Genomic DNA, 26420 nt, shown 5'->3' on the forward strand with positions numbered 1-26420 from the left:
AATGCAGTGGCAAGTTCATTCACAGGGATAAAGAACTGGTGTAGGGACATCAAGTGCAAGATGGGGCGCAAAAATGCCAGACTGGGCTAAGTGTTTGTTTGCAGTTTTCTTCATCAAAGGTCCTCATAAAATCTAGGTGTCGTCTTTTTTTTTTTTTTTAAACAAAACCCTTTACTTGCTAATGACTTTCTGAGATTGCTCGAAAGTATTCTCTTCTGTAGAGTTCATGGTTGGCCTCTGTTGCTATACTTCTCATAACATACTGAAATTGTGTGTCTACATGTCTGTCTTCCCTGGAAGGGAGGGACAGTTCGTTGGTGGCTCCCAGTTCCTACTGCAGTTCTTGGCGTATAGTGATGCCTGGTAAACATTTGAACAAATGAGTGAACCCTATCCCATCGCAGTTGTGATCCTCTTGGTGAAGGAAAAAGAATAGCTTTATTGAGCACTTGCTATATATTGGATGCATGAACAGTGTTATATCATTTGACCCTTACAAAAACATCATGGACCTGGCCAGCGTGGCTCAGAGGTTGAGCATCGACCTATGAACCAGGAGGTCATGGTTCGATTTTCCATCAGGGCATATGGCTGGGTTTCGGGCTCAATCCCCAGTAGGGGGCATGCAGGAGGCAGCTGATCAATGACTCACATCATTGATGTCTCTATCTCTCCTCTTCTTTCCTTTCTCTGAAATAATTTAAAATTATATATTTTTTTAAAAGCATCATTGGACAAGTGATATTTCATTTTTACAGAGGTGAACACTCAATCTTTAAAGTTAAGTAATTAAGGGAATTCCTGGCATTTGAGTCTAGGTCTGTTGAGTTCCCAGAATCCTACCACTTTTTATATCCCCAAACTGGCCCATGGGGTGCCCTAAACAGTGAGATGATTACAGCATGAGTTGCCTATATTTTCAGCCATATAGATCTTAACCTAGTTGCACACCACATTCAGATACTTATTATTGAACATTGAATGGTCCAAATTTATGTGACCTACTATGTGAACCACTTGAACCAGTGTTAATGTCATCCCAGTGAACTGTGTTCCATTGTGTTCCATGTGCCACATGTCCCTCCATCTAGATAGGTGCTTCTGGAGGACAGGGCCCACAGCACTGCCACATTTTTGTCTTCCACTGCGCCTGGGTAATATGAGCCACACTTAATTCTTATTGACATGTACATTCCATTTTCTCCCTAGTGCTAATTCATGTCCTCATTTTCCTCGAAAACTTATCTCCTCCTGGATACCTTATGCATTTGACCCCTCTCCTCAGTGCCCCCAATTTATTACACATAGCTGGATTGTATTGATTTTAATTGCAGTTGATTTCTTGCTTTGCTTCTTATGTCCTTCAGCTGTTTTCCTCTCTGCATCTCCAGCTGTCTTTAAAGGCAGGATCTAATGACTTTTTTTTCCCTTCTCCTCCACCTGGCCCCGGAGCTAGAGTCTGTAAACAGTGCACAGATGACCAGTAAATACTCTTGACTCCTTGAGCCTGATCACTTCTTTCCCTTGCTGAGCTGACAGCCCAACGCCAGAGCCTGAATCCTTTATTTATTAGATCAGATTTCTATAGCATCTTCCTTCTGAAGAGATCAGTATCACTGAAGTTTGTTTCTGCTTCTGGAAAGTGCTTTTACCTAAGCAGACCAAGGTTCTGATAAGATCACGTGATAGCCCTTACTCCACCGCTGGGCCCTGGGGAGGCAGACTCCGGGAAAAGCCTCACCACTTCAAGTTCTGCTATCTTGTTCCTGGCAAGGAACCTGAATATGACAGTGACAAATAGCAACACAAGCTCTCCAGTTTGGTTGATAATGTTCTTCTGTACAAAAAAATAACTTGCATTTGGGGAGCACTGCCATCTTTTGGAAGGCAGATATGGAGAAGCCCTCCTTAGAGCTCTGTACATCTGCCCACTAACCAGAGCCCCATGTACAGTGATTGTAGGTTGTTGATTCTCACACAGTGCTTGGTGTCACTTAGTCTCTTGAGACTGAAAGTCGTGCCTCTAGGGACCTGGGTCCCTGGTACAGGACCCACAGAGGGTGTGAGACCTAAACATGCAAACAAGGGCTGGATAGGTGGGGAATAAATGCTGAGAGTGCTTTTCCTGGGAAGAAGAGCTGTTCCATCGCACATTTGGGTAGTCAGGACTGACCATGAAATATTGGAACAAAGTTCAGAGGCCAAAAACTGAAAAGGGTGCCTGAGTTAGCCCTGTAATTCATTGGAGAAGTGCCTAAAGTAATTGGATCGGCTGGCTTCTCCAGGGAATTGCTCCTCTTCCCGCATCTCCTTGTTTGCACACACTATTCCCATCCCTATTCAGGGTTCGGCAGAATTCGGTAGGAAGCGCAGGCATCTCCTGTGGGCTCTGCAGACGGGGGAGAGGTACACACATAGAAACTGCTTGGGGTGGATGCTTAACGGCATCACCAGACTTGGCCTGCCCTTTATCCTACCGCCCAGAAAACACCCTCCACTGTCAGAGCAGGAGATATGGCAACCATAGCCTGAAGCACCTTGCGAAACAAAGGGGGGTGTTGGAAAGAAAGAGGAAGGAAAAGTAAAGAAGGGCTAGAAATGTAAGGAGATGGGAGTAGGACAGAAATGGGGTGTGGTAGGCAGGGGAGTAGGACAGAAATGGGGTGTGGTAGGCATGGAAAGCCCACCAGCATTTAATTAAGGGCGGTATGATCTTGGGAGGATGCCACTGCCTGTTCCCTCCTGAGAGTTGAAGGGTATTCTCTTTCTCTGTTGTTGCTTGTGGAGTTGCAAGGTAGAGCCACCCGTACTAGTTTATTCTCTGCCCCAACACAGTGCCTGGACATAGTTGGAAGGAGGAGATGGCAAGGAGTGCCCCTGTTTGCTTTGGTACCTCCTTATACATGATCACAGGGCCTCGCCAACTGTTGGACATGCTAAAATGTGCAGTGCCTTGGTAGACAACTGGGAATTCCACCTGATGACTGTCTTCTGCGGCAGCCAGCTGGGCCTGCTTCATTTATTCTGATGAGTCCTCTGGAAGAGCACTCAGGGGGCAGCAGGGGAGCTGGGGAAAATGTACCATACAGGTGTTAGATGCCCTTCTCCAAAATATCCTGTTAAGTATCAGTCAAGGTACTGCTTTTGATAGAGAAGATGGGTTGTTAGGCCATAGCATGGAAGGTGGCAGGCAGTGGCTTTAAAGAGATTTCCCATGGGTCAAGGAGACTTAGTCTAGCAGTGACCCAGTTGTTTCTAGAGGAGTTGAGCAGGCCTCTTTCTCACTGGATTATAAGGACATCTGCTGTGCAGCCTCAAGCCACTGCTCTACACGCACATGCTCTTCTTCTTGAACCATATCAGCCCAGTAGCCCCCTGGGAGATGGAAGCTGTGAGTCAGCACATGATGGAGTTTGTACGCCCTTGTGATTAATACACAGGATGACATGCTCTCTAGAGCTATGCACTGCAGTGTTACAGATTTACCCAGGAAGCAGAAAATGTTCCAGATTTAGAAATTAAAGGGCAGTTTTGTGTTAATGCTCTTTTTTAAAATTTTATTTATTTAAAAGTTTTAAATTACAGTTGCTGTATAATATTATGTTAGTTTCCATTATACAACCCCACAATTAGACATTTATAAAACTTACAAAGTGATAACCCTGATAAATCTCGTACGCATCTGACACCATATATAGTTATTAAAATATTACCAACTATATTCCCGGTGCTATACTTTACATCCCCATGACTGTTCTGTAACTACCAATTTGTACTTAAATTCCTTCTTAAATTCCTTCATCTTTCTCACCCATCCCCTAGCCTCCCCCCACCTGGCAACCATCAAAATGTTCTTTGTATCTATGAATCTGTTTCTATTCTGCTTGTTCATTTATTTTGTTACTTAAATTTCACACATAAGTGAAGTCCTCTGGCATTTGTCTTTCTCTGACTTACTTGACTCAGCACAATATCCTCTAGGTTCATCCATATTGTTGGAAATGGCAAGATTTTATGACTGAATCATATTCCATTGTATATATGTACCACCTCTTCTTTACCCACTCATCTATTGATAAACACTTAGGTTGCTTGCATATCTTGTCTATTGTAAATAATGCTGCAATAAACATGGATGTATGTGTCTTTTCGATTTAGTGTTTTGGGTTTCTTCAGATAAATACCCAGAAGTAGAGTTGCTGGGTTCTTCTTTGTCTCTCATAGCCTTTCTTTTAAAATCTATTTTTGTCTGGTATGAATATTGCTACCCCAATTTTTGTGTGTGTGTTTGTTTCCGTGTTCATAAAATATCTATTTCCATTTTGTTACTTTCAGTCTGTGTGTATCTTTTGATCTGAAGTGAGTCACTTGTAGACAGCATATGTAAGGGCTTTGTTTTGTTATCCATTCAGTCATGGTATGCCTTTTGCTGCATTTAAAGTAATTGTTGATAGATACTTATTTATTGCCATTATTATTCATATTTTTATCTTTTTTTCTTCTTCTAAGAAGACCCTTTAACATTTCTTGTAATACTGGTTTGGTGGTGATGAATTCCTTTAGCCTTTTCTTGTCTGGGAAGTTCTTTATCTGTCCTTTGATTCTAAATGATAGCTCTGCTGGGTAGAGTGATCTTGGTTGTAGGTCCTTGCTTTTCATCACTTTGAATATTTCATGCCAGTCCCTCTGGCCTGCAAAGTTTCTGTTGAGAAATCAGCTGGCAGTCTTCTGGGAGCTCCCTTGTAAGGAACTAACTGCCTTTCTCTTGCTGCTTTTAAGATCTCTTTGTCTTTAACCTTTTGCATTTTAATTATGATGTGTTTTGGTGTGGGCCTTTGGGTTCATCTTGTTTGAGATTCCCTGTGCTTCCTGGATCTACTTTCTTCACCAGGTTAGGGAGGTTTTTCATCATTTTTTGAAATACGTTTTCAGTTATTTGCTCTCTCTCTTCTACTTCTGGGCACAACCATGATGCAGATGTTGGTACGCTTGAATTTGTTCCAGAGGCTCTTTACACAGCCTCATTTTTTTGGATTCTTTGTTCATTTTGCTGTTCTGATTAGGTATTTTTTGCTTCATTATCTTCCAAACTGCTGATTTGATTCTCTGCTACATCTACTCTACTGTTGAATCCCTGTAATTTATTCTCTATTTCAGTTAGTGTATTCTTCATTTCTGACTGGTTCTTTTTTACGGTTTCCATGTATTTTTTTATACTGTTGAAGTTCTCACTAAGTTTTTTGAGCATCCTTATGATCATTGTTTTGAACTCTGTATCTAGTAGTTTACTTGCCTCCATTTCATTTAGTTCTTTTTCTGAAGATTTTTCCTATTTTTTCATTTGGGATCTATTCCTTTGGCTGTTTCCCTGTGTCTGTTTCTGTGTATTAAGACATTTCCCAGTCTTGGTAGGGTGGTCTTAAGTATTAGGTGTCCTGTAGGGTTCAGTGGCACAGCCTCCCCAAGTCACCTGAGCTGGGCACTCCAGGTGGGCCCTCTGTGTGGGCTGTGTGCACCCTCTTGTTGTAGTTGAGCCTCAGTCGCTGTTGGCATGTTACTGGGAGGGATTGATCCCCAGGCTGATAAGCTTTGAGGACCAGCTTCCACAACAGTGGAGGAGCTGCTGTGTAGGAACTGACCACATGAAACACAACTCACTTCAGTAGGGCTTTGATGTCCACCAAATCCGCCCCATGAGTGTGTCACTTGTGGAAGTGTTTGGCTTGTAATCTGGTGTGGTCTGAGGCTGTTCACCAGGTGCACTGGCTCTGGGGCCTCCTGGGGAGTACAGGTCAAGGTCAGCCACCGCATGTGCTCTTCCTGGGGCCACCTGGCATGAGCTACAGAGCCATCTGGAGTGTGTTAACACTCTTGCATCAGTTAAATTGCTCTTTCCTTGAACTGATCTGTTACCCCAGGATTAATTTTCCATGGAATCTAGGGTAACTGAATAAAATACCAGGATAGAGTAAGAAATGAATGTCAGTGGGAACCTGTATGATTATGTTCAATTCTTCATTATCTGTACTTACCGAATTTTTGATCACAACTTCAGCAAAGTTTTAATTCCAAGAAAGCATCTAAGGCCATCTTGGACATTTTGGGGTTGCCTGTCAGAGTGACCTCAGCAGCTGTAAGCTCATATTAATAATGGCAGTAGAAAAGCATAATCAGGAAAGTAAGAAAATGTGATGTTCCCCAGCCAGACAATGGCTTTCAGATTATGCTCACTGAAGCCCTGCTCACCCAGGTAGGTAGAAGTAGACAGTGTGGTGGTAGTTCTCTCCAGGACTGGGGGTGGGGGCACAGTTACCCGCATTAAACATTCTTTTATTGCTAGAAGTAATACTTTTCTCTTTTTAATGAGACAGATGTTGACTCAAATTATTTATTCATCCAGTCTACTTACTAATCTTTATTGAGTTCCAGAAGAATGACAGGGAAATAACACAGATAAAGCCCCTGACCACATGGTGCATTTATTTACTCCTTAGAGGAGAGATGCAGTAAACAGGGAACAAATAAACAAGATACTCTGATGGAACAGATTTACAGAGAATGAGAAGGGCACGGGGAACAATGAGAGGGGAGGCCAGCATCTGGAAGGAGGGGAAAGCTGAGCTGAGATATAAAAGCTGGGAGAGCCAGCCATTCAGAGAGCTAGGAGGAAAGTGTGCTAGATGGACAGGATGACGTCAGCTGGGGAAGCAGGAACAAACTGGTATATCTGGACCAGAAGGGCAGCTGTGGGGTTGGAGCATAGTGTGCTGTGCGAGAAGAGTGGAGAGGCAGGCAGAGACCCAGTGGGGCTGATAGGCGTTCGCAAGGAGTTAGCATTTTATCCTAAAGTAGTGGGAAGGCATTGAAGGGTTTTAAGCAAAGGAGCGGCATGATCTGATTTACATTTTTAAACTATCCATCTGGGAGATGAACATAACCGCTTATGTGTGCATAGACTCCCAAGGACACATGAGAACTGGTGGTGGTGATTGCTTTGCCTGTAAGGAGAGTAACTGAGAAAATGGGGCAGGAGACTTAATCATTTTGCTGAATATTATTTTATACAAATTGAGTTCTGTTATATTCATGTATTACCTATTCAAAGAGGAATTAACAAATATTAAAAAGCACATCTCAGGTCAGTTACCCTAAAAATAAAAAAAGAAGAAGAAATTCCTCTAACTGCTGTGAGGGAGAAGGCTTGGAGGGCAGCCAAGGCAAACGCAGGGCGACTCTGTAGGCTCCGGGAGAGGCTGGGCCTCCTTGCATCCAGCCCTGCCGTCTGTCTTCCCATCCCATCAGCATGCTGCACTCATTCCTGCCAGAGGACATTTGCATGAGATGGAGAGAAGCAGGGCAGACTGAGAACATCACTTAGAGGGACAGCCAACAATATTACTAAAAAAGGCTGATGTGAGGTGCGAGGGAAGGAGGGTTAAGAACGAGTCCTGGGTGCAGCCTGAGCAGCCGTGTGGCTGTGGTGTCCTCCTCTGAGGCGGGCACAGTGAGCAGATGAGCCAGTGCAGGAGTCGAAAGGATTGAGAGTTCTGTTCTGAGCATGAGATTCCTATTAGCCAGTCTAGTTGGAGTTGCTTGTCAAGTAGGCGGTTGAATATAGGAGTTTGGAGTTTAGGGGGAGAATTTATGGGTGGAAACCAATTCAAGAGACATCAACACTTAGATTATGCTTGAAGCCTTGGGTCTGGATGAGATTACTTAAAGGAGGGAATTTAAAAGGAGAAAATGCAGGAAGACTGCATTCTATGGTGGTTTTTAGAAGAGGAGCTAGTCAAGGATTCCAAGGAGCAACAACCATTGAGGTGGGAGGAAAATCAGAAGTGTGATCATCGCTGAAGGTGAGAGAGGGAATTACTTCAATAAAGAGGGAGAAGTAGACAAATGCTGCTGAGAAGCCAGAATGAGGATACTAGATTTGGCCACTTGAGCTCTTGACTGGCTTTTACTTGTCCCCTGAGCTTCAGAGACCACGGTCTATTTGTAACTAACCTCTCATTCAGTCACTCAACCAAAATATTTTGAGTGAGCCATGCTCTGTTCTAGGCATAGGGGGCGTGTGATAAATTATAGAACATGGTTCTTATTTTCATGAAATCTAGTCAGAGAAATAAGTTAAATGAAAAAATTATACAAATGACCCTATAATTGTGACTAGTGACCAAAAGAGAAGTCCAAAATGCCATAAAAGCATATAATGGAGCCCTAGCCTACCACGAGGGTCTGGGAAGGTCGTCTTGAGGGAGAGCCATTGAAATAGGCCTGAAGATGTAAGAACTTAATTAGAGGATAGCGTGTCCAGAGCACAGAGCTACAAGGAGGTGGATGGCACAGGGGAGCGAAAGAGGCAGTGGAAACGAGAGCATACTGAGGTGTGACCTTGATTTTAATTCTTGGGAAGCCATTAAGGGTTTAAATATAAATCACCAATCACAAATAGGGATGTATGGAATCACTTCGGCTGCTGTGAGGAGGGTAAATTTGACTTGGGCTACCACCTACAGGAGGCTGTTGCAGTAGCCTCCACAAGAGATAGTGGTGGCTTTGACCAGTTGGTGACAGTAGAGGAGGAAAGAAGAGAACGGATTTGATTTTTGGAAACAGCATCCACAGGACTTGGTAACTGAACATGAAGAATAAGGAAGATACCAGTGATGACTCCAGGTTTGTGTCGTGAGCCACTGGCTGACGGTGGCCTCATCCTCGTAGAATGGGGGACACTGAAGGAGAAGCAGGTTTGTGGGGAAGTAGTAGCAAGTGTTCCATTTTAGACATCTTAAGTCACATATCTAGGATACTAAGTAGATACTGGATAGAGTCATGGAATTCCAAAGAGTAATCTGGGCAGAGAGAGAAATTTCAGAGTTGTAAGCATATATAGTTAGAACATTAAACTGTTGGAGAGCATGTGGTGAGACAAAAAGAGAGTCTAGCTCTGAATAGTTCTAATATTTTAAGGATAATAGATGAGGAGCTGCCTGAGAAGGAGAAGGAAAGCAAGTATGTCCCAGGGCCCGTGGGAGCAGTCAGCTGTTCCAGATGCTCCAGTGAGAATCGAAAGGGCCCGTTGGATTTAGCAGTGTTCAGGCTCCATTCATGGTGGTTTTATACCCAGACTGTAACCATTGAAGTTTTCATATCTGAGCCCCCTCCCCGCCGACTCCCCAAGTGAAACAGAACTGGGCTGAGGTCAGCTTCTACAGCCCATCCAGATAGGACGTCTCTAGAATCCTAGTGCAGGCTGTCTGTTCAGTGGGGGAGGTGACTATACATAGTCCATAATCTGCCTTCAAATTTGAACTCATGCCTGCAGCTAAAACAATCTTCTGCCACTGAATAAACCTCTTTCCCTCCATGGGCAGTGTGTTTAAGTAAACTAACTTTAAACAAGGAGAATCAAGAAGCCAGCTTCTCTGTTCTCCCCCATAGAACAGTGGACAGCAGATGCTGTGGGACTTGTGACCTTCAGCTGAAATTTTGTGAAAATAGAGAAGCATGCTTACAATCTTAAGGTCCTCAGAATGACCTTTTTGAGGTATTGTGAAAGCAAAAAGCATGTGGGCTTTCCATTCATAAAAGAAGCACATCAGACAAGTGCACGTGATGCTGGCACAAGCTGGGTAAAAACATCGGCTGTTTGCAGAGTGTCTGCAGCCCATTGCTTTCTCCCATGCATCCTTTCACTGCAGCTCCCAGCCTAACAATCTCAGGGAAATGGACACAGGGCTCTTTGACACATCAGGTCATGACTGAACTTGGGAACACATGTGCTCTGCCTCCGCTTATGAAAGCGGCTTTCAGAATTCTTGGCCATACCTGTGGAGAAGCCCCCACAGGAGCAAAGAAGCTGCTCTCTGCTGTCCTTGGAAAGTTCCTGTGTCCCTTTCATGGTGTCCCTAACCACTGAGTACTTTCCAGGCTGCCTTGTGTAGTCTTCATATATTTAAATCAGGTTTCTCTAAAATTTGCATATCTTCCACAGGAGTCTTTTACAGGGCTTGTCACTTAGCATGCATCTGTAGTCTGTACAGAGAGCTTCTAGAGAGAGACATGTCCAGAGGAAGATTTTCTTATCTATTCTCCTCGTCAGCAGTGGCTCTCAAAGGAGAAGGGAACCAGAGCCTAGACTGAGAAGTAAAAGGGGAGAGCAGAAGGAAAGCCATGGGGTGGGGCAGAGCGGGGAGGAGGGGCCTCCCAGCCTTGAAGCCAGGTATGTTAGTTATGCTGTGTAAGGTGACAGGATGACAGCAGCTTGAAGAGCCACCCAGTGACAGCCAGCCTCCTTTGTGCAGGGGACTTTACGTGCACTAGCTGCTTTAATGCCCATAACAACCATTTTATAGGGCACACAACTGAGGCCCTGAAAGGTTAAATAGCTTACCCGCAACCACACGACTGTTAAAACAGTGCAGTTGGAACTTGAGCCCAGGACTGAGGCTCAAAGCATGAGCTCCTCCCTGGATTATCCAGAAAGAGAACTTGACGTTCCCCTGTGAAGGGATTTGCCATAGCAGCAGAGGTGGGACTAAGCCATAGGTAATGTCTTCCAACTTATGCCTATCATCTCAGTACTCCTGTACAACCCCAGCATGTGGATTGAAAGGCAAGCAGAGAAAAATGTGGGAAGTATTCCTTCTTTCCCAAGTGTTGTTCTAGAGAGAGACACGTGGCATTTATAGTCTGATGCTCCCAATGGCATTGCCACTTGGATGTTCTGTGACTTGGATGAATGGGCTCTTGCCAGTTTAGCTTTCAGGGATAGTCAAATAGGCCAGTTGCCCAGCAAGCCACAGGCCCAGGCCTGCCCTCGGTGGCTCTTGGGTAATCTGGGTACGGCCCTTTCTCTTGCCTCCACTGCATCTTTGGAGCTGGTTTTCTAGGAGACACTTGTTTAAGAAGATAGCATTGTTTTTTAAAGTACGTTTTTATTGATTTGAGAGAGAGAGGAAGGGAAAGGGATAGAGAGAGAGAAACATCAATGAGAGACATCATCGACTGGCTGCCTCTTGCACGGCCCCTACTGGTGATTGAGCCCACAACCCAGGCATGTGCCCTGACCAGGAATTGAACCCGTGACCTCTTGGGCTCAGCTGCTGAGCCACACTGGCTGGACGAGAAGGTAATCTTTTAAAGGACAAGGAAATGCTGAAAGAGAAGACCAAACAGATTACGAGCCTGCTGAGAGGAGGTCACCCAAAAAAACAGAAGTTTTCTGCCAGGACCTCACTGTTCTCCCGAGGCATGGTGGGGAGGCCAGGAGTGCAGGCACCTCCGAGGGCTTTTCAGATCCTAAAAACTGCCCCAGGTACTGAGAGACTAATGCTGCCTGCTTTCAGCTACTGAAATGAAATGATGCTTGAAAGACCAAGTCAATATTCCAATGGCAAAAACTGCCTTGAGCTCTTTTCTCTTAGTTTTTTAATGTATGTTCATCTCTAGATAAAACAGCCTAGCATAATGTGAGCCTGCAGCCAGCCCCTTCTCCCTGTGCACTGAGGACTTAAGGGGCTTGCTTGGAGGAGGGTTCTCACAAGTCAGAGCAGTGGCACAGGATCCTTCATGATGCCCTCTACCCCGCCCCTCGCCAGGCCCACCCCACCCCCACCCCACACCCCCGGTGGCACAAATAAGTTTGTGCTCTTAGAGGCAAGAATGAAGGGTGGGAAGACTTGTTCTCTGAATGTCAGGTAAAGTACGGCTGCAGGGTTGGGTGATGGAAGGGGACATTACTGGGTCAGGGCAAACGTTCCCCACAGAGAAAAGGAAAGAGGTCATTAGAGTTTCTGCAAGAAAGGGACTGTCTGGAGAGACTACAATAAAGGATACCCGGAGTGGTGAAGTTTTTATACTTTTAGAAATGGCATTGGGAGCTTCATTAAGCTGGACTGGGACAGTTCCATCTCCCTGCGCTGCTGACTGCTCTCAGTAGAGCCGTCTGCTGAGTGCACACAGCTGCCCGGGGAGTTCCTTGCACAAGACTCTTGTGCCTTTGCCTCCTGTCACACTGCTTTTTGTTCTAACATTTAGATTGTATCTAACTTGTATTTTAATTGATTTGGGGAGGAGGACAAGTGATTGCTTCTGTTTTAGAATTGTTTCGGTATGATTTAGTGGTTTTATTAAATTGTTAAGTAGAGTGGCTCTTCTCCTTCCCTTTGAAAAACAGACAGACACACTGATGCCCAGCTTCACGCTTCATTATGGCTTTGTTTCTAGCACCCTGGGCAGCTGACCTCTGTTCGTCAGCCCATTCCCCACCCCCCACCCCCAGTACTGTGTCAGCCCACTCAGTGAGCAGGGATCCACTTCAGTTTCCTGGAGTGCGGTGCTTTTCCCTCTGCCATGCAAAGCTGGGGGTGAGAAGAATGTAAAGCAGATGCAGTCCATTCCTGAAACACTTGAAGCTCCTCTGCCTGTACCTTGGGCCTGATGAAGTAAAATGCATTAAGGTCCTTTAATACAGTCCTGTGCTGCAAATTCTGCCTTGGGCATTGGGTCAGCGGATGTGGTGTAATCCAGGGATTACTGCTGGTGGGAGTATAAATGGCTAATGCTTTCCAACAAGCTTTCTTGTAGCCACCTGCTGCTCCCCACGAGTACTTACAGATGAGCTATGAGGTCAGTTAGGTGTCCTGAGCTTTAAGAAACTCTTACCTTGCTGGAAAATGTGATTCTTTTTTCTAACAAGCTTGCCTGGTCATTTCAGACACTTGGGTCAGGTGTCTTTGTCATTTATTTTTTAAATAGGCACTTTAGGTAGCAAGTGGTGCCTGTGGATGAATTGAGATTTGAGGGCCCTTACGTAGGTCTCTCTGGAAGTTTCAGGAGGTCTGGGGTAGGCTCTGTTTGCTGGAGCACATGCGCACCTGTAGAAGGAAGCAGCCTCTGATTTTCCTCCTAACTGAACACTCCCGCCAGGGCCTCAGCGCTGGGCTGCAACTGGCGCACCAGGACGATGTGTAGTCAGTGCACAGAATGCAGGCGGGTGCCCGCCAGCTCGGGCTGCACTCCAGTGATGATTCTACAGAACCTTGGTCCCCAAAGCTTGTTAGTATTTTTAGGCTCTGCTTGAACCTTTGATAATTTGAAATTCAAATGAACGACTAAAGTGGAAAACATTTCTTGCGAGTGACGTAAAAACACCTGAGCGGCTGGAGCTGAGGCCCACCTCTGGTCCCTGCCTTTACTCAAATGGCCACTCTCAGTAGCCTCCAAGTGGGCGGTAGCTGCAAGGAAACAATTGTTTAATTAAAGTCCCAAAGTATCCAGAGCTGCCCAGTTTTGCCAACTTTAAATGGTGCTTTTTACTCCAAGATAAAGCTGAAAAGCAATATTTCAGTCTGGCAGGGATTGAATAAAAATGACAAAGGCTCAGACTTTGAATGTGAATTCTGGCATCACTTTCTTTGTTCCCTTAGGAAATTCCATAGAAAAAGTTCTCACCCCTGCTTAATCCTTAGGGTTTGGAAGGAAGTGCTGGCCTGGGGGCCCAGAGCCTCAGCCAAAGGACTGCCTGCTTTCAGCCTCCAGCTTGTCCTCCCCCCACCCCATCCCCCCAAAAAAACAACAGCAACAACAGCTACTGCCTGTGGGTGAGGGAACAGGGAGGGAACGGAACTGGCAGATGAGGCCAGTTATCTGGTTCTGCTCCTCTTGGGCAGCCACTGCTGTTGGTGTTTGTAAACAAGTGAGTGAAACTGAAAATATCCTGCAACTTTCATAGCTCTTAGAGTTGAGGCGTTGGATGTTATGTTCTCTGTACCTAATGACAGCATTTGTACGAATTGTTCTTGATCATTTTTGCTTAGCCTTAAAATACCCTGGTCAGCAGAGGTGAGCTTTAGCTGTAGATGAGTTCATCTGAATGAACTGTGTAACTTTCAGGTGTTCCTTTGAAAAGCTGAAGGGTCAGGTCAGAAGTTTAGTTCCCACCAAATGAGCATTTTTGGAAACCTGCACGTTAGAACTTTGAGTCTTGGGAGAATGAGCCTCGGTTCTGTTTTCTGCTGGGAATGTGTTTTCAGGGCCATCATGTTAGGCATCTTCCAGTTTATGTGACGTGTGGCTCCTTGGGTCACAGGCTCCAGGTCTGAGTCAGGAGGGTGGCATTCAGAGGGCTCGTTTATGCGCCTGAGCGCCCTCCATTGAAATGCCTCTCTTCCCACAAGAACCCCCCAGTCCTCTGTTCAGGGCGAGTGACATATGCTGCCTTCTGCACTTCTCGTTCGTATGGGACCCTTTTGGGACAGAGGGTTAGATAGGTCTCGGATTGTGTGTTTTTGCCTCATGCCATAATCTTGTGTCGCTGATGGTGGCAGAGTCAGGGAAGCTCCTGCTCTCTCCTCATCTCCTGCTGTTCACAGCACAGGCTTGGGCAGGGTCATGGGATGAGCCCCCCAGGGTTCAGTCACTGTGGCTGTCTAGGCAGACATTCTCTCTCTCCCTTTCTGGTGTGGCCTACATAGTTTTTTCACTCAGAGTGTAGCTGCCAGAGACCTTCTGGAGACCTTCCAGCCCAGCTTGCCAGGGTGCTGACTGGTATCTCCTGCTATGGTCAGGCCTCCTGTCCCTCTTCCCACGTCCAGGATGGCCCGACAGATGCCAGGTAGTGGCATGCAGAGAGGGACCTGGAGCAGCAGGCCATGGAACAGGGCTGACAGAGCTGCTGCTTCCTCTCCCCTCCCTGTTTAATTAAGGGCTCATCCCAAATTGCTTTTCAGTGCCAGTGAGCAAAGAAGTGCTTACACAAATGCTTGAGCATTTTGTGCAGATTTACCAGAAGCACCTCTGGCAGCTATGAAGGAGCACTGCACCCCCCACCAGGGCACTGCTTCATGGAGACCTAATCACCTGGGCTTCATGTGACATGGGCTCATGTGATACAGCAGGAAAAGGACTGTGGTGGAACCACATTTGGCAGGCAGATCATATCTTCAAAAGCTTTTGCATTAGGTGTCTCTCGGGGGGTCAGCATCCTTTTAATCATATTCTCCTACCCCTTTATCTCTCCTTCTCCCTCCAAAGCACTGTATGGTATCGAAAGCACAGATGTCATTAGCCAAAATGTATTGAAATTGTTTTTAAAACTACATGAAGCTGAACTGTGGGGCCTTAAGGGGAGTGTTAGGTATGGATTATGTGTATGCGAACAAGTTAGTGAATTCAATGTTGATATATAACTTTTTAAAATCAGAGGAAAAAGAATCAAGTGATAATACCAAAACCTGGGTCACAGTTCAGCTGCTAGGTTCAGGTCCCTGTGCTTTTGTGCCTTCTGGACATGCCTTGTTTGACCCTCTCTGGAAAGGCCCCAACTGGTTTCTGGTGAGCGGTGTGGAGGACAGCCTGGCCAAGGTGGGGGCTGTCAGCCACCTTGTGCTCTCACACTACTCAGCACTGAAGTTAGGAACAGGCCTCTCCCCAGCAGCCTGAACGCTTCTCACTCCATACCTAGCTTGGTGTCTGGAACACCAGCGTCATCAAAAGTTTATGACACTTGCACTAGTTTCTGGAAACAGATCTGTGGGTACCAAGAAAAGAAGAATAAGGTCCATCCCACCCACCAGTCATTCCCACACTCCCTGTATCCAGAGCAGCCCACTCCCACTAATGCTGAAATGCGTTTAGCCGATTGGCTGCTGTCAGTGGTCAATATCTGCTCAGCATTTGGAACAAGTTCCAGCATGTAACCTCCTGTTGGTGAGTGATCCTGACAGGAGAGAGAATTGAGCTTAATTTATGCCATCTAATAACCTTGGCGCAGAGACTTGGGCAGGTAGCTTTCCAAAAACTTCCCCAGTGAATTACAATGCCATATATTCTAATTGTTACCAGCATCGCTCCCAAAATTTAGCTGCTGTTTAGTGGTTTTCACCTTTCAAAAATCAAAGCCAGGTGTCAAGGTGTGTCTAATAGAGGTTCACAGAACTTGGTAAAGAAATGAGCTGTTTTGGGCTCGATGAAGAATCCTTTGATGGGTAGAGAGAATATCAGGAAGTTGCTGTGGTGGCCACTCCAGGGGCTCTCAAATCCACCGAGTTGGGTCCCCCCTAGATGTTGGAAGGCAAGCTAAGCAAAGTTGTGGAGTGTGTAGGTAGGACAACACTGGAGCCTCTCTCCTTCACTCCATTCTGCCTTTGACTCATGAGATGTTAGCCTGAACCAGGGCCAAGTGAATTTCAGGGGTAATCCATTTCCTGCCACTTTTATTCAACCAGCGCCATTCATTAGAAGGAGAGAAGAGCCCCTGGGACTTTCTCCTGGCTTCATCCCAATAGCTTGAAGAAGGTGAAGGGATGGGGCAGTAAGGAATCCTCCCGCCCCTTATTGTAGATGCTGAAGATCTACAAATAAAATGCTCACACTTGCTGCCACCATACAGCTGGTGCCCCCCACCCCAAGCCCTGGCCTAGTAGCTTCTCCCCCATCAGGTGGGCTTTGCTCCGCAGAGGTGGTTGTGCTTGTTAGGTGGAGAGTGCCCACTGAGGCCTTCCATGCTTCTGCTGGGAATCCTTTAGGAGGCAGACAGGTGGTATTCAATAGCTTCGAGTAATGAACTCATCAGTAAATATAACACATGAGCTCATTAATCTTAACTTTGCCTTTGGACCAAGTGGGAGCTCAGCTTCTCAGGAGACAAAAATTTCATCTCTGTTCTTTTCCTTAAACCCAATCCCATTTCAGAGTCAAAGCTTGCCATGCTCTCCCGGGGAAGCAGTGAGTAGTGTGCTTTTTCATGCAGTGGATAGTCCAGCTGGGCCGGTATGTCATGCCCTATGCACAGCAGGAGCTCAGGGCAGCTGAGGAATGTTCTCTGGGCGAAGTTTATCTTTAAAAGTTAAGGCTGTTGAAATTTCCATCCATCCTGGCCACTCGGTCTTTGCTTCAACTGCCAGTTGCTTTTCTTCTGAAATCACTGCCTCCACCCCTGTTTCTGAAAAGAAAAGGAATTGAGGGTGAAGACAGATCACAATATGCAAGGAGTGGCTGCCCTGGTGTGGGGATCTATCTAGGCTTAAAAGAAAGATGTCTGAGCAGAGATGCTGCTTGCTTGGAGAGCACTGTCTTGGCAGGGCTGCTGTGGGGTGTCTGCTCCAGGCCCAGGGAGAGGAAGGTTAGGAACAGGTTTAGACTCACCCACAGGTTGGGTCATGGGACCTGGAGGTGTGGCCAGATACAACTGATTGGGTGAGGAGCCAGCCAGCACTGGCAGTGTCTTCCCTGCCCACGCTCCGCCCCGCCCCCCAGGTGAGGACTCAGGACATCAAGTGTCTCTCTGCCACATACATTCAGCATTCCTAGAAATAGACCAGATGAGGAGAGGGAACAGGTCACATTCTGTTGTAGGTGTGTGTTCCTTTGTCCTCTGGGCCTCCTCTCATCATTTCCTATCAGAGGGACTTCATCTGCCCTTCAGCTCCTCCCTCATCCCCTGTTCTACCAGCCTCACCAATGTCTCCCTTGGACCTCTCTGCAGCAGAAAGAGAGGACCAGCCCTACAGTCTCCTCCACTCTGGGAGATTAGGGCCAGTGGGCAGGCCTGAGTGTAGGGACCTCCTCCTCCTACCTGCCAAATGGAGTTAGAAGCATCAGGCTCTTTTGAGATGATTGGAGCTCAGCATTTGTTTTTTCCTCTATTTATATGTAATACCTTTTCTAGCACTTGAAATAATCTGTTTGCCCCTGAGAGCCCCTATTCACATGCAGATTGTGGTTTGATCACTCCCATGATCCCCCCCCCCCCCCAAAGCCCTAGCTGTACAGGAGGTAGAATGTAATTTAAGCCATAATTGCTTAGGCTGCTCCCTGTCTGCCTCCAAGAAATGGTGGTGTCCTGGGGTGGATATTCCATTTGCCCAGGCTAGGGAAAATGCTGAGCTGGCAGCTCTGTGCTCTCTCACCTACTCCCACTCCTTTCCTAGAAAGGGGTATGTTTCCCAGCAGCATCCTCCTTTGGGGTACTGCTTTCAGGGTCCATCCAGGCAGGAGCTGCATTAAATACAGTCAGCCTCTGAGGACATCACACTGACTTGAAGAGGAGCTGTGGAGCTATGAAATTTCAGGCGGGGGGGAGGGGAGCAGAGGGGTAATAAATGCCTCAGCAGCAGGAGCCCCTGCTGTGGCTGTCCACTCACTGAGATGCCCTTCCCATCCTGCAGACCAGAGAGAGCTGGGCTTTGGGCATTTGGAAGCCACCCTAACCCTGTTTTCTCTGCTCTTCTGCTTCTGCAGGTTACGTGTTCTGTATGTTACATCGCCTCCCCGAGCAGCATGACTGTACGTTTGACCACATGGGTCGTGGCCGAGAGGAAGCCATCATGAAAATGGTGAAACTGGACCGGAAAGTGGGGCGCTCCTGCCAGCGCATCGGGGAGGGGTGCTCCTGAAGGCCAGGCACGGCCGCCACGTGACGCTGTTCTTAGTTCACTAATGTTAGCCTTATTTAGGACAAAGTCAGCCAGACACCTTGTACTGGGCACGCGTCAGACCACAGCCAGTCCGTTTCCTTTCTTTAGCCAGCCATCCTGGTACTGTAGTTTAGGGGTTGATGGTGGTTGAAATTGATTTCTGGCTGGTTACTAAGGTGCCTGCTAGCCATTGTATAAAATTAAAACATGAAGAATATTTTTTTTTGAGCATGGCTAGTGGATTTAAAACAACACATACCTGTCACTGCTGGAGTCAAACTTATAAAAAGCCTTAAGCGGAAAGTGTTCCAGACGGAGACTCTGAGTTAATAGAGGAGTAGAAGCTGATGTTCAAGTTTCCACAGCGCACATGGCTCTGCCAAACTCTGGTTAATGTCGGCCTTTCACCTCTTCACTTGCCCTTAGTCCAGTAGCCAGGATGCCTGGTGGCCACGCGTGCCTTGGCCACAGGAGGCTGCTGAAATCTGCCATGTGGCTCGGCTGGGTGGTGGCCTCGCTCTCCCACAGAGCTGGAAATGGGGGTGGGAGGGCAGGTTCTTATGAAAATCTTAATGAATTTTTTACCTGACTTGCTATGAAAAAGCTCATCACATGAGAAGAGAAACAGTAACCTCACTTGAAAATTAGCTCCACTCAAGACTAGTCCACACATGAGAACCACCTTTCTACACAGGACCCCAGGGTCATGAGAGGCAACCAGGGGCACCCTTGACCCCGCTGGCTCTGGTTCGCCACTTGCCAAGTACAGGGATCTGGCATTTGATCAAATAAGGCTAATTGCAGCACAGCCACCGCGGCTGGGGCCACAAATGGCCTCTGCAGCTAGAGTTCTGTATTGGAGTTTTTAAAATGATGTTTCATAGCCAACAGGAACCAGTAGAAGTTCTGGGAGCACTGGGGAAGCTGCTGCCCACAGACTCTGCCCCTTCCCTCAGGAGCCTGCTGGGCCCCCAGGGGTCAGGAGGAGGATGGCCTTGCCTCTTGTGTCTGTGCAGCCCCGTAGTCCAGGGACGACCAGTCCACATGTACCACACAGCAGGTGTAGTGAGGGGGGCAGCGTGTGCCGGGGGGCAGCGGGGTGATCTGTCTAGAACTGGTTTGTGGCTGTGGCCAGGCTCCAAGAGAGAAATTTGCTCCAGCAGGTTGGGGTGGGGGACACATTTCTCAGCTGGTGCCTCTTCATGTGGGTAGACAGTGCAGTAGCTCAGGCCAGGTGGGGAAGGGTAGAGATGGGTCTGTTTGCCCACGTTAGGAATCATTACCAGTCAGGTGGGGGTGGGATGGGCAGACAGGATAAGTGAGCAGGGGAGTGACCCGGAGCCCCCTGTCTCATCCAGGGCGGTGAGAGTCGAAGGCTCCTGCAGAGACAGTTTGGATTTGCCCACCCACAGGCTATTGGAATAGTTTAACCCAGCTACTTTCCCTTTTATACCACAGCAAGCAGTTCAACTCTGTCTGCAAGTTAATACCTGCAACTGAAAATCTTTTTTTGATCCAGAATTCTGAAATAGGAAATCATGCTCTTCCCAACCTCTTCCTCCCACCCACCCCCACCAGAGTGAATCCGCTGCAGAATCTCCAGCCTTAATTCTTGCTTCAGGACCCAGACCGGCGTCTTGCTCTAGGGCAGCCCAGGGCAGAGGGGCCGGGTCTGCCCACGTTTACCACTGTTGTCAAGCCACGGCCCTCAGGCCAGTCCATGGCCATCCTCAGTGAGCTGGCCCGCCTAGGCCCCCCGCCAAGCTCTGATCCCTCCCGAAGAGGCCACCCACGAGCCCCTCCGCCCTCCTCAGGCCCCACCGGCTGCTGTTTGGAGGCAGCCATGGGAAGCAGGCTCTCTGGGGAGCCCAGCACACAGGGCTCTCGCCCATCACTTCCTGGTGGTAGAGCTGGGGGGGGAGGGGCTTGTTCCCCTGCAGTATCTGTTCTGTGAAGTTTGTTAAATGTAAGGAAAGCTTAAATTCTTGTATCTTTAAAAGAGAAATCTTATTTAACCCTTTTGTGTTCTAGATTTACTTACACACATAGCCTAGAGCTCAGTTTTAGTTTTAACATTGTGAAAATATTAAAAGAATCTTGTAACTTTATTCTTTTTTCTCCTGCTGAAAAAAAATTAAACCAATCGTATGAAAGTTTGGATTTCTCTGTTTTGCCCATTCTCCTACATGCCACTGGAATAGCCAGGCCAAAAGTCAAAGGTCTCCCTGCCACAGCTTTGCAGAGATGGGGCTCTTGTGTGCAGTGTCCCTCCCCATTGTCTGGGGTCAGGAGTCCAGGAAGTTTCCAGGCTGAGCAGCTGCCCTGCTCTGTGAGTGGTCCTGCCTTGGGAGGTCTCTGGGCCTGGCACGAGGCAGGTGTGTGTGCTGGGCCCAGGCATTGCTGTCAGCAAGGAGGTTGCACATCTGGGGGAGATGGGAAGAAATGAGCACCTGGGCTCCCCAGGTTTGCATGAGTCTGGGGGAAGGGGTCAGCATCCAAGGAAGAACCCAAAGGATGGAGATGGTGTTTCCCTAAAGGGATGATCAGAATGATGTATTTGCCCAGATGTGAACTCTTTGGTGTAGAGCAGCGATTTTCAACCTTTTTCATCCCATGGCATATAAACTAATTGCTAAAATTCTTTGCCACCAAAAAATATGGTTTTCGCTGATCTGACAAAAAAAATAGGTGTAATTTTGATTCATTCTCACTGGATGGCTATTGTGCTGGCTGCTGTCATTTTTGTACTTGACAATCTGGGGGGGGGGGGGGGGGGAGTCAGTGCCCCTGCCTGAATAGTGGCACTGAAATTAAAATTCTTGTGGCATATGGTTGAAAATCCCTAGTGTAGAGGATACACTTAATACTTCTGAAGATGTTTAAAAACATTTGGGGAGGAGTGGCACCCCTTCCCACCACCTGTAAGGCAGAAATATTGGCCACACAGTTGTGATGATGAAGTGAACTAGGTGGGCAGGGAGCACTGGGACCTGGTGGCCTGGTGAGGATCAGTGGGACTGCGCCCCCTGTGGCCTCGGCCGCTGTCAGCACCTCCCAGCTTTGGGAAGAGGAGAGGAGAGGCTTTTGGGTGGGTGGCAGGAGGATCCAGAAGCCCCAGGCTAGAGGTCGGAGTGGGACATGGTCGTCGGGTGGCAGTCAGCCACACTCAGGGAACTGAGAAACCCTCTTGCTCTAGAGAAGGGAGGATCTCAGACAGGCACCAGAGCAGAAACACCCAAGAAAACTCTGCAGGTCCTCAGAAAATTTACCCCCTTTGTAGCCATTCTCAGAGCTTCCTGAGGAGGGCTCCAGAAAAAGGGGAGTAACCAAGAAAGACAGGAGGATGTGTGAAGGTGCTGCCCAGCGAGGGCCCAGGCCCATAGCAGCCCGTCCACACCTGCCGGCCCGTCCGGAGCCTGGGAGAGGCTGATGAGTCAGAAAGGGTCAGTACTTTACTTCTGCTTCTATTGTGGGGTTTGGATGTGAGTCCTAGATAGAAAATGACACAAAAACAGTTAATGCAAAACAAAAATAGGAAGAGGAACATAGTCCCTGCATGGCTTGGCTGTTAATAGTGAGTACAAGTAACATAAACACACAAATGGGGACGAGTGTTGCTCTGGTAACAGCTGATGCTGCACCTCTGTTAGGAGGGAGGGAAGTCTGAGCGGTGTGTGGAGAGAGTGAGGGCCACATTCCCATCATCCGAGGAGGGAGTCACAATGTCTAAAATTCAAGAGAATGATGTGAACATGTTTAGAAATGTAAGTGCAGCAGAAAATCCTGAAAGTCCACTCATTTTCTTTGGAGTGGGGGATGGGAATGAAGTAAGCTGTATGCTTACTGCTCCTCTGAGTATGCACACGTATAATGTTGATTTTAAACATCCAAATTAAAAAGACACAAGAGGGACAAGCCCTCCCAGGGTGTTGGGCACAGTCTTCAGAAGCCAGCATGTTCAGCACCCTCCAAACAAGGGGCAGGGGCAGGGGCAGGGGCAGGGGCAGGGACGCTTTGGAAGATGCTGGCAGCAGGTGCAACAGGACACACAGCACAGGACCTATTTTCACCTTGGGACCAGCTGCCCCAGTTCATTGAGCACCTTCTGTGTTTGAGGGAAAACTTCAGGCAGCCTGGAGGTTCCACTGTATGTGGACCTCCATGCTGCGTTGTCATCGAAACCGGAAACCCAGAACACCTGCTGGGGATCCTGGGCCTGAATCCTGTTCCCTGGGCTTATATACAGCAGGGTGTTTCCAGTTGGTTGCTGGAGAGTTTGAGGTGGATACTGAGCCAGGAGGAACAGGCGGGTGACCGCAGGCTCTAGAGCTGGCTCCTCCCTTGGAGACCCTGTTCCCACCCACCTGCCCAGGCACCTTTGGCCGGAGCCCAGGCAGGCAGGCCGGCCTACAAAATAGCCCCGGTGGCTCTGTTGGAGCGTCAGCCAGTACACCAAAAGGCTGCAGGTTCAATCCCTGGTGGGGCGTGTACTGGAAGCAACCGATCTCTCCCTCCCTCCCTCTCTCTCCAAAGTCAATAAACGCTTCCTCTGGTGAAGGTTAGGAAAAAGGCTACAAAGTAAAACTGACAGGTCACCCTCAGAACGTGAGAGGGCTCGGCTGGGAAGGGGTGACACATAGCCCCTGGGCTCAAGGGGGTCTCACAGACGGGTGGTTAAGCTGTTGGTGAATGAGATGCTCCACAGATTGGGACTTACATTCAAGGGTGATAGTGATAAAACGTCTGGTGGGTTCATGGACTTAGGAGGCAGGCTGCGCAGGTGGCTCCACCGGCTCCTGGCACCTCCCATTCTGCCCTTCTCCTGGGGGTGGGCCAAGCCTGAGCTGTTTAGGGGGATATGGACTCGATGGAGGCAGGGCTATGGGAAGCTCTGGAGTCCACAGGCTCAGGCCCACGAGGCAGCAGGAGCTGGGGGCACGGACCGGACTAGGAGAGGGATCTGCTTCATGTGACATGGTACCCAAAGGAAGGGCAGGGACTAGGACGGGCCTGAATGATGAGGCCCAGGCCCCACCTCTGGAGCCCTTCAGGCAGAGCTCGGCTGCGGTGGCGCTCACGTGCTACGCAGGTGGCCCCATTCTAGGTGCTGGGGTTACAGTGGTGACCAAAACACTTGGGGGAAGCAGGGGACCCAATAGGCGAAGTGCAAACAGTATTCCAAGGGGATAGATACACGATACAAAATAAGTGAGGAGGGGTTAGTATGCAGAACCTGCAGGATTTTTTCGGAGGTGGGGACCATCCAAGGTTTGAGCTGTGGAGGGGTGTGGTCTGACTTGAGTTTTAAGGAGAACAGCAGGGACGGGAGCAAGGGAAGTGGAGGCCAAGGAGGAGGCTACTTGATAACTCAGGTGACAGGTGGTGGGGGTGCAGAGCTCAGGGGGCAAGGGAGGCGGACCGACTTCAAAGGTAGAGGTGACAGGAGTTCTGGCAGATTGGATGTAGGTGACAGAGGGCACATAGGCGACTCTGTGGTTTGGGCCTGAACACCTGGAAAGGTGGACATGTCACTATAAAGGCAGGAGTCTGGTTGGGGTTGGATGGGAGCAGACTAAGCTGAGGTGCAGACCAGATGTCCAGGTGGAGGTGCAGAGGAGATGGGTCCTGCCCGAGTTATCAACACACAGCCAGTCCTTAAAGTCCCTGGCCTGGCAGAGGTCCCTGAGGGAGGGAGGGAAGGAGCACAGATAGGGGACAGGAGGTAGACTGAGGTACAGGGACATCCCAGTGTCACAAGGCCCAGGGAGACGAGGCACCTGCAGAGGAAACAGAGAAGCTGCCAGCAAGGAAGGAGACCGAGAGCGGAGCCCTGGCCTGTTCAGGGAGAAGGGCGGGGTGGTCACCTGTGGAGGAGCCGCTCAGGGACCCAGCACCTGGGGACTGGCCACTGGGTAGGAGATCGGGGAAGCCTGGCTATAGGAGCTTGCTTTTCGAGGAGTTTCACTGTAAAAGATGCGGAGAAATGGGCAGGAGTGGAGTGGGTGTGGGGGCAAGAGAGCTTGTTTTCAAATAAAGGAGAAATTACTGTTTTTATGCCAATTGAATGACCCAGTAGAGAGGAAGTAATAGAGGATGCAGGAGGGAGGGGACAAGTGCTGGGGTAGGGCATGGCTCACAGGGCAGGCAGGGGCTGTGGTGGGGGACGGGGAGCATGTGGAAGTTCTGTTTCCCCGTTGTTTCCTCACGGAAGCAGGACGCCGGGCAGCAGGTGCCTGCGAGGTTGGAGACGGGTGTGAAAGGTTTGATGGTCACAGTGAAATGAAGTTCCAGCGGAGGCCCCTCCCTTGCTGAGACCCCTGCCCCACCCCTGCAGTGAGCCTTGGCAGTGGGTTCGCAGGTTCCCAAGGTCTTAGAAGGTTTGCGAGAACTGGGTGCTTCAGCTGCAGGTGGTTGAAACTGGTCCCTCGTTCGTTCCGACTCCCCACCCACCGTGCTCCTCCCTCTGCCGCTGGGAGGTGCTGAGCCAGGTGGGCATTTTGGGGATTTGGCCGAGGGGAGTTGACTTGGGGAGATACTCAATTCAGAATAAATGGGATATATTGGTGTGGTTCGCAGTCATGTCTGTTGAGTGGGTTACTGATGGTCATCCTGGGGTGGGGACGGCTTCAGGAAGACTCCAGCTGCCCACTGTGCCCGTCCCTTTGACTTGAAGGTAAGGTGCACGGCCAAGGTGGTTACAGCGTGGGCGCGTCCTGCAGAACCTGAGAGCAGGTGAGTTGAGGGGGAGACTGGACATGTGTGATGTATGGAGCCAGAAGCCAGTCGTCGGGTGTGTGGACTTAGGAGACCTGGTCCCCTCACGCCCACTTGAACAGATGTGCTCTCGGCGAGGCAGCATCTGCCAACTCTGTTCAGCAAAGAGGACAAGAGCTTCGGAATTCGTGAAAGGTCCTTGATAACGGTTCTAGAAATTCGCACCTGTGCCGGAGCGAGTTGTGAAATGAAAGAAACTTTTTTTTTTTTTTTTTAAATTTATCTTTATTGTTGAGAGTATTACAGATATACCATTTTCCCCCGCAACTGACCCCTCCACTTCACTCCCACCCCCTCCCCAGGCCTTCACCCTGTTATTGACTGTGTCCATGGGTTATGCATATATGCATATAACTTCTTTGGTTAATCTCTTCCCACCCTCCACCCCCTTCCCTCTTTCCTCTGAAATATGATCGTCTGTTGCATGCGTCAATGTCTCTGGATCTATTTAGTTCATCAGATTCTTTTGTTCATTAGCTTCTTCTTAAAGAAGACCCTTTAACATTTCCTGTAGTGCTGGTCTGGTGGTGATGAACTCCTTTAGCTTTTTCTTATCTGTGAAGCTCTTTATCTGACCTTCAGTTCTAAATGATAGCTTTGCTGGGTAGAGCAATCTTGGTTGTAGTTCCATGTTTTTCATCACTTTGAATATTTCTTGCCACTCCCTTCTGGCCTGCAAAGTTTCTGTTGAGAAATTAGCTGACAGTCATATGGGTGCTCCCTTGTAGGTAACTAATTGCTTTTCTCTTGCTGCTTTTAAGATTCTCTCTTTGTCTTTAACCTTTGGCATTTTAATTATGATGTGTCTTGCTGTGGGCCTCTTTGGGTTCCTCTTCTTTGGGACCCTCTGTGCTTCCTGGACTTGAAAGTCTATTTCTTTCCCCAGGTAGGGGAAGTTTTCTGTAATTATTTTTTCAAATAGGTTTTCAATTCCTTGGTCCCTTTCTGCCTCTTCTGGCATCCCAATAATATGAATGTTGGGCCTCTTGAAGTTGTCCCAGAGGCTCCTTATACTATTTTCATATTTCTGGGTTCTTTTTTCTTTTTGCTCTTCTGGTTGGGTGTTTTTTGTTTCCTCATGTTCCAAATTGCTGATTTGATTCTCAGTGTCCTCTACTCTACTGTTGATTCCATGTAAATTATTCTTCATTTCAGTTCCTGTAGCCTTCATTTCAAATTGGTACTTTATTATGTTATCGATTTTCTTAGTTATTTCCCTAACCA

The 26420-nt window shown here is 48.1% G+C and overlaps 1 protein-coding gene across 1 annotated transcript in view; it reads left to right on the plus strand.

Moving 5' to 3' along the window:
* ZFAND3 (zinc finger AN1-type containing 3) overlaps positions 1-20575 on the plus strand; it is a 315800-nt gene extending 295225 nt beyond the window's left edge. Inside the window, exon 6 of the mRNA XM_087817371.1 lies at positions 18247-20575. Coding sequence (XP_087673497.1) covers positions 18247-18401 — 155 coding nt within the window. The 3' untranslated portion in view covers positions 18402-20575. The remainder of the gene's footprint in view (positions 1-18246) is intronic.
* The last annotated feature ends 5845 nt before the right edge of the window (positions 20576-26420 follow it).

Source organism: Miniopterus natalensis, chromosome 5 (genome assembly GCF_054644295.1).
Source record: "Miniopterus natalensis isolate mMinNat1 chromosome 5, mMinNat1.hap1, whole genome shotgun sequence".
Taxonomy (NCBI): domain Eukaryota; kingdom Metazoa; phylum Chordata; class Mammalia; order Chiroptera; family Miniopteridae; genus Miniopterus; species Miniopterus natalensis.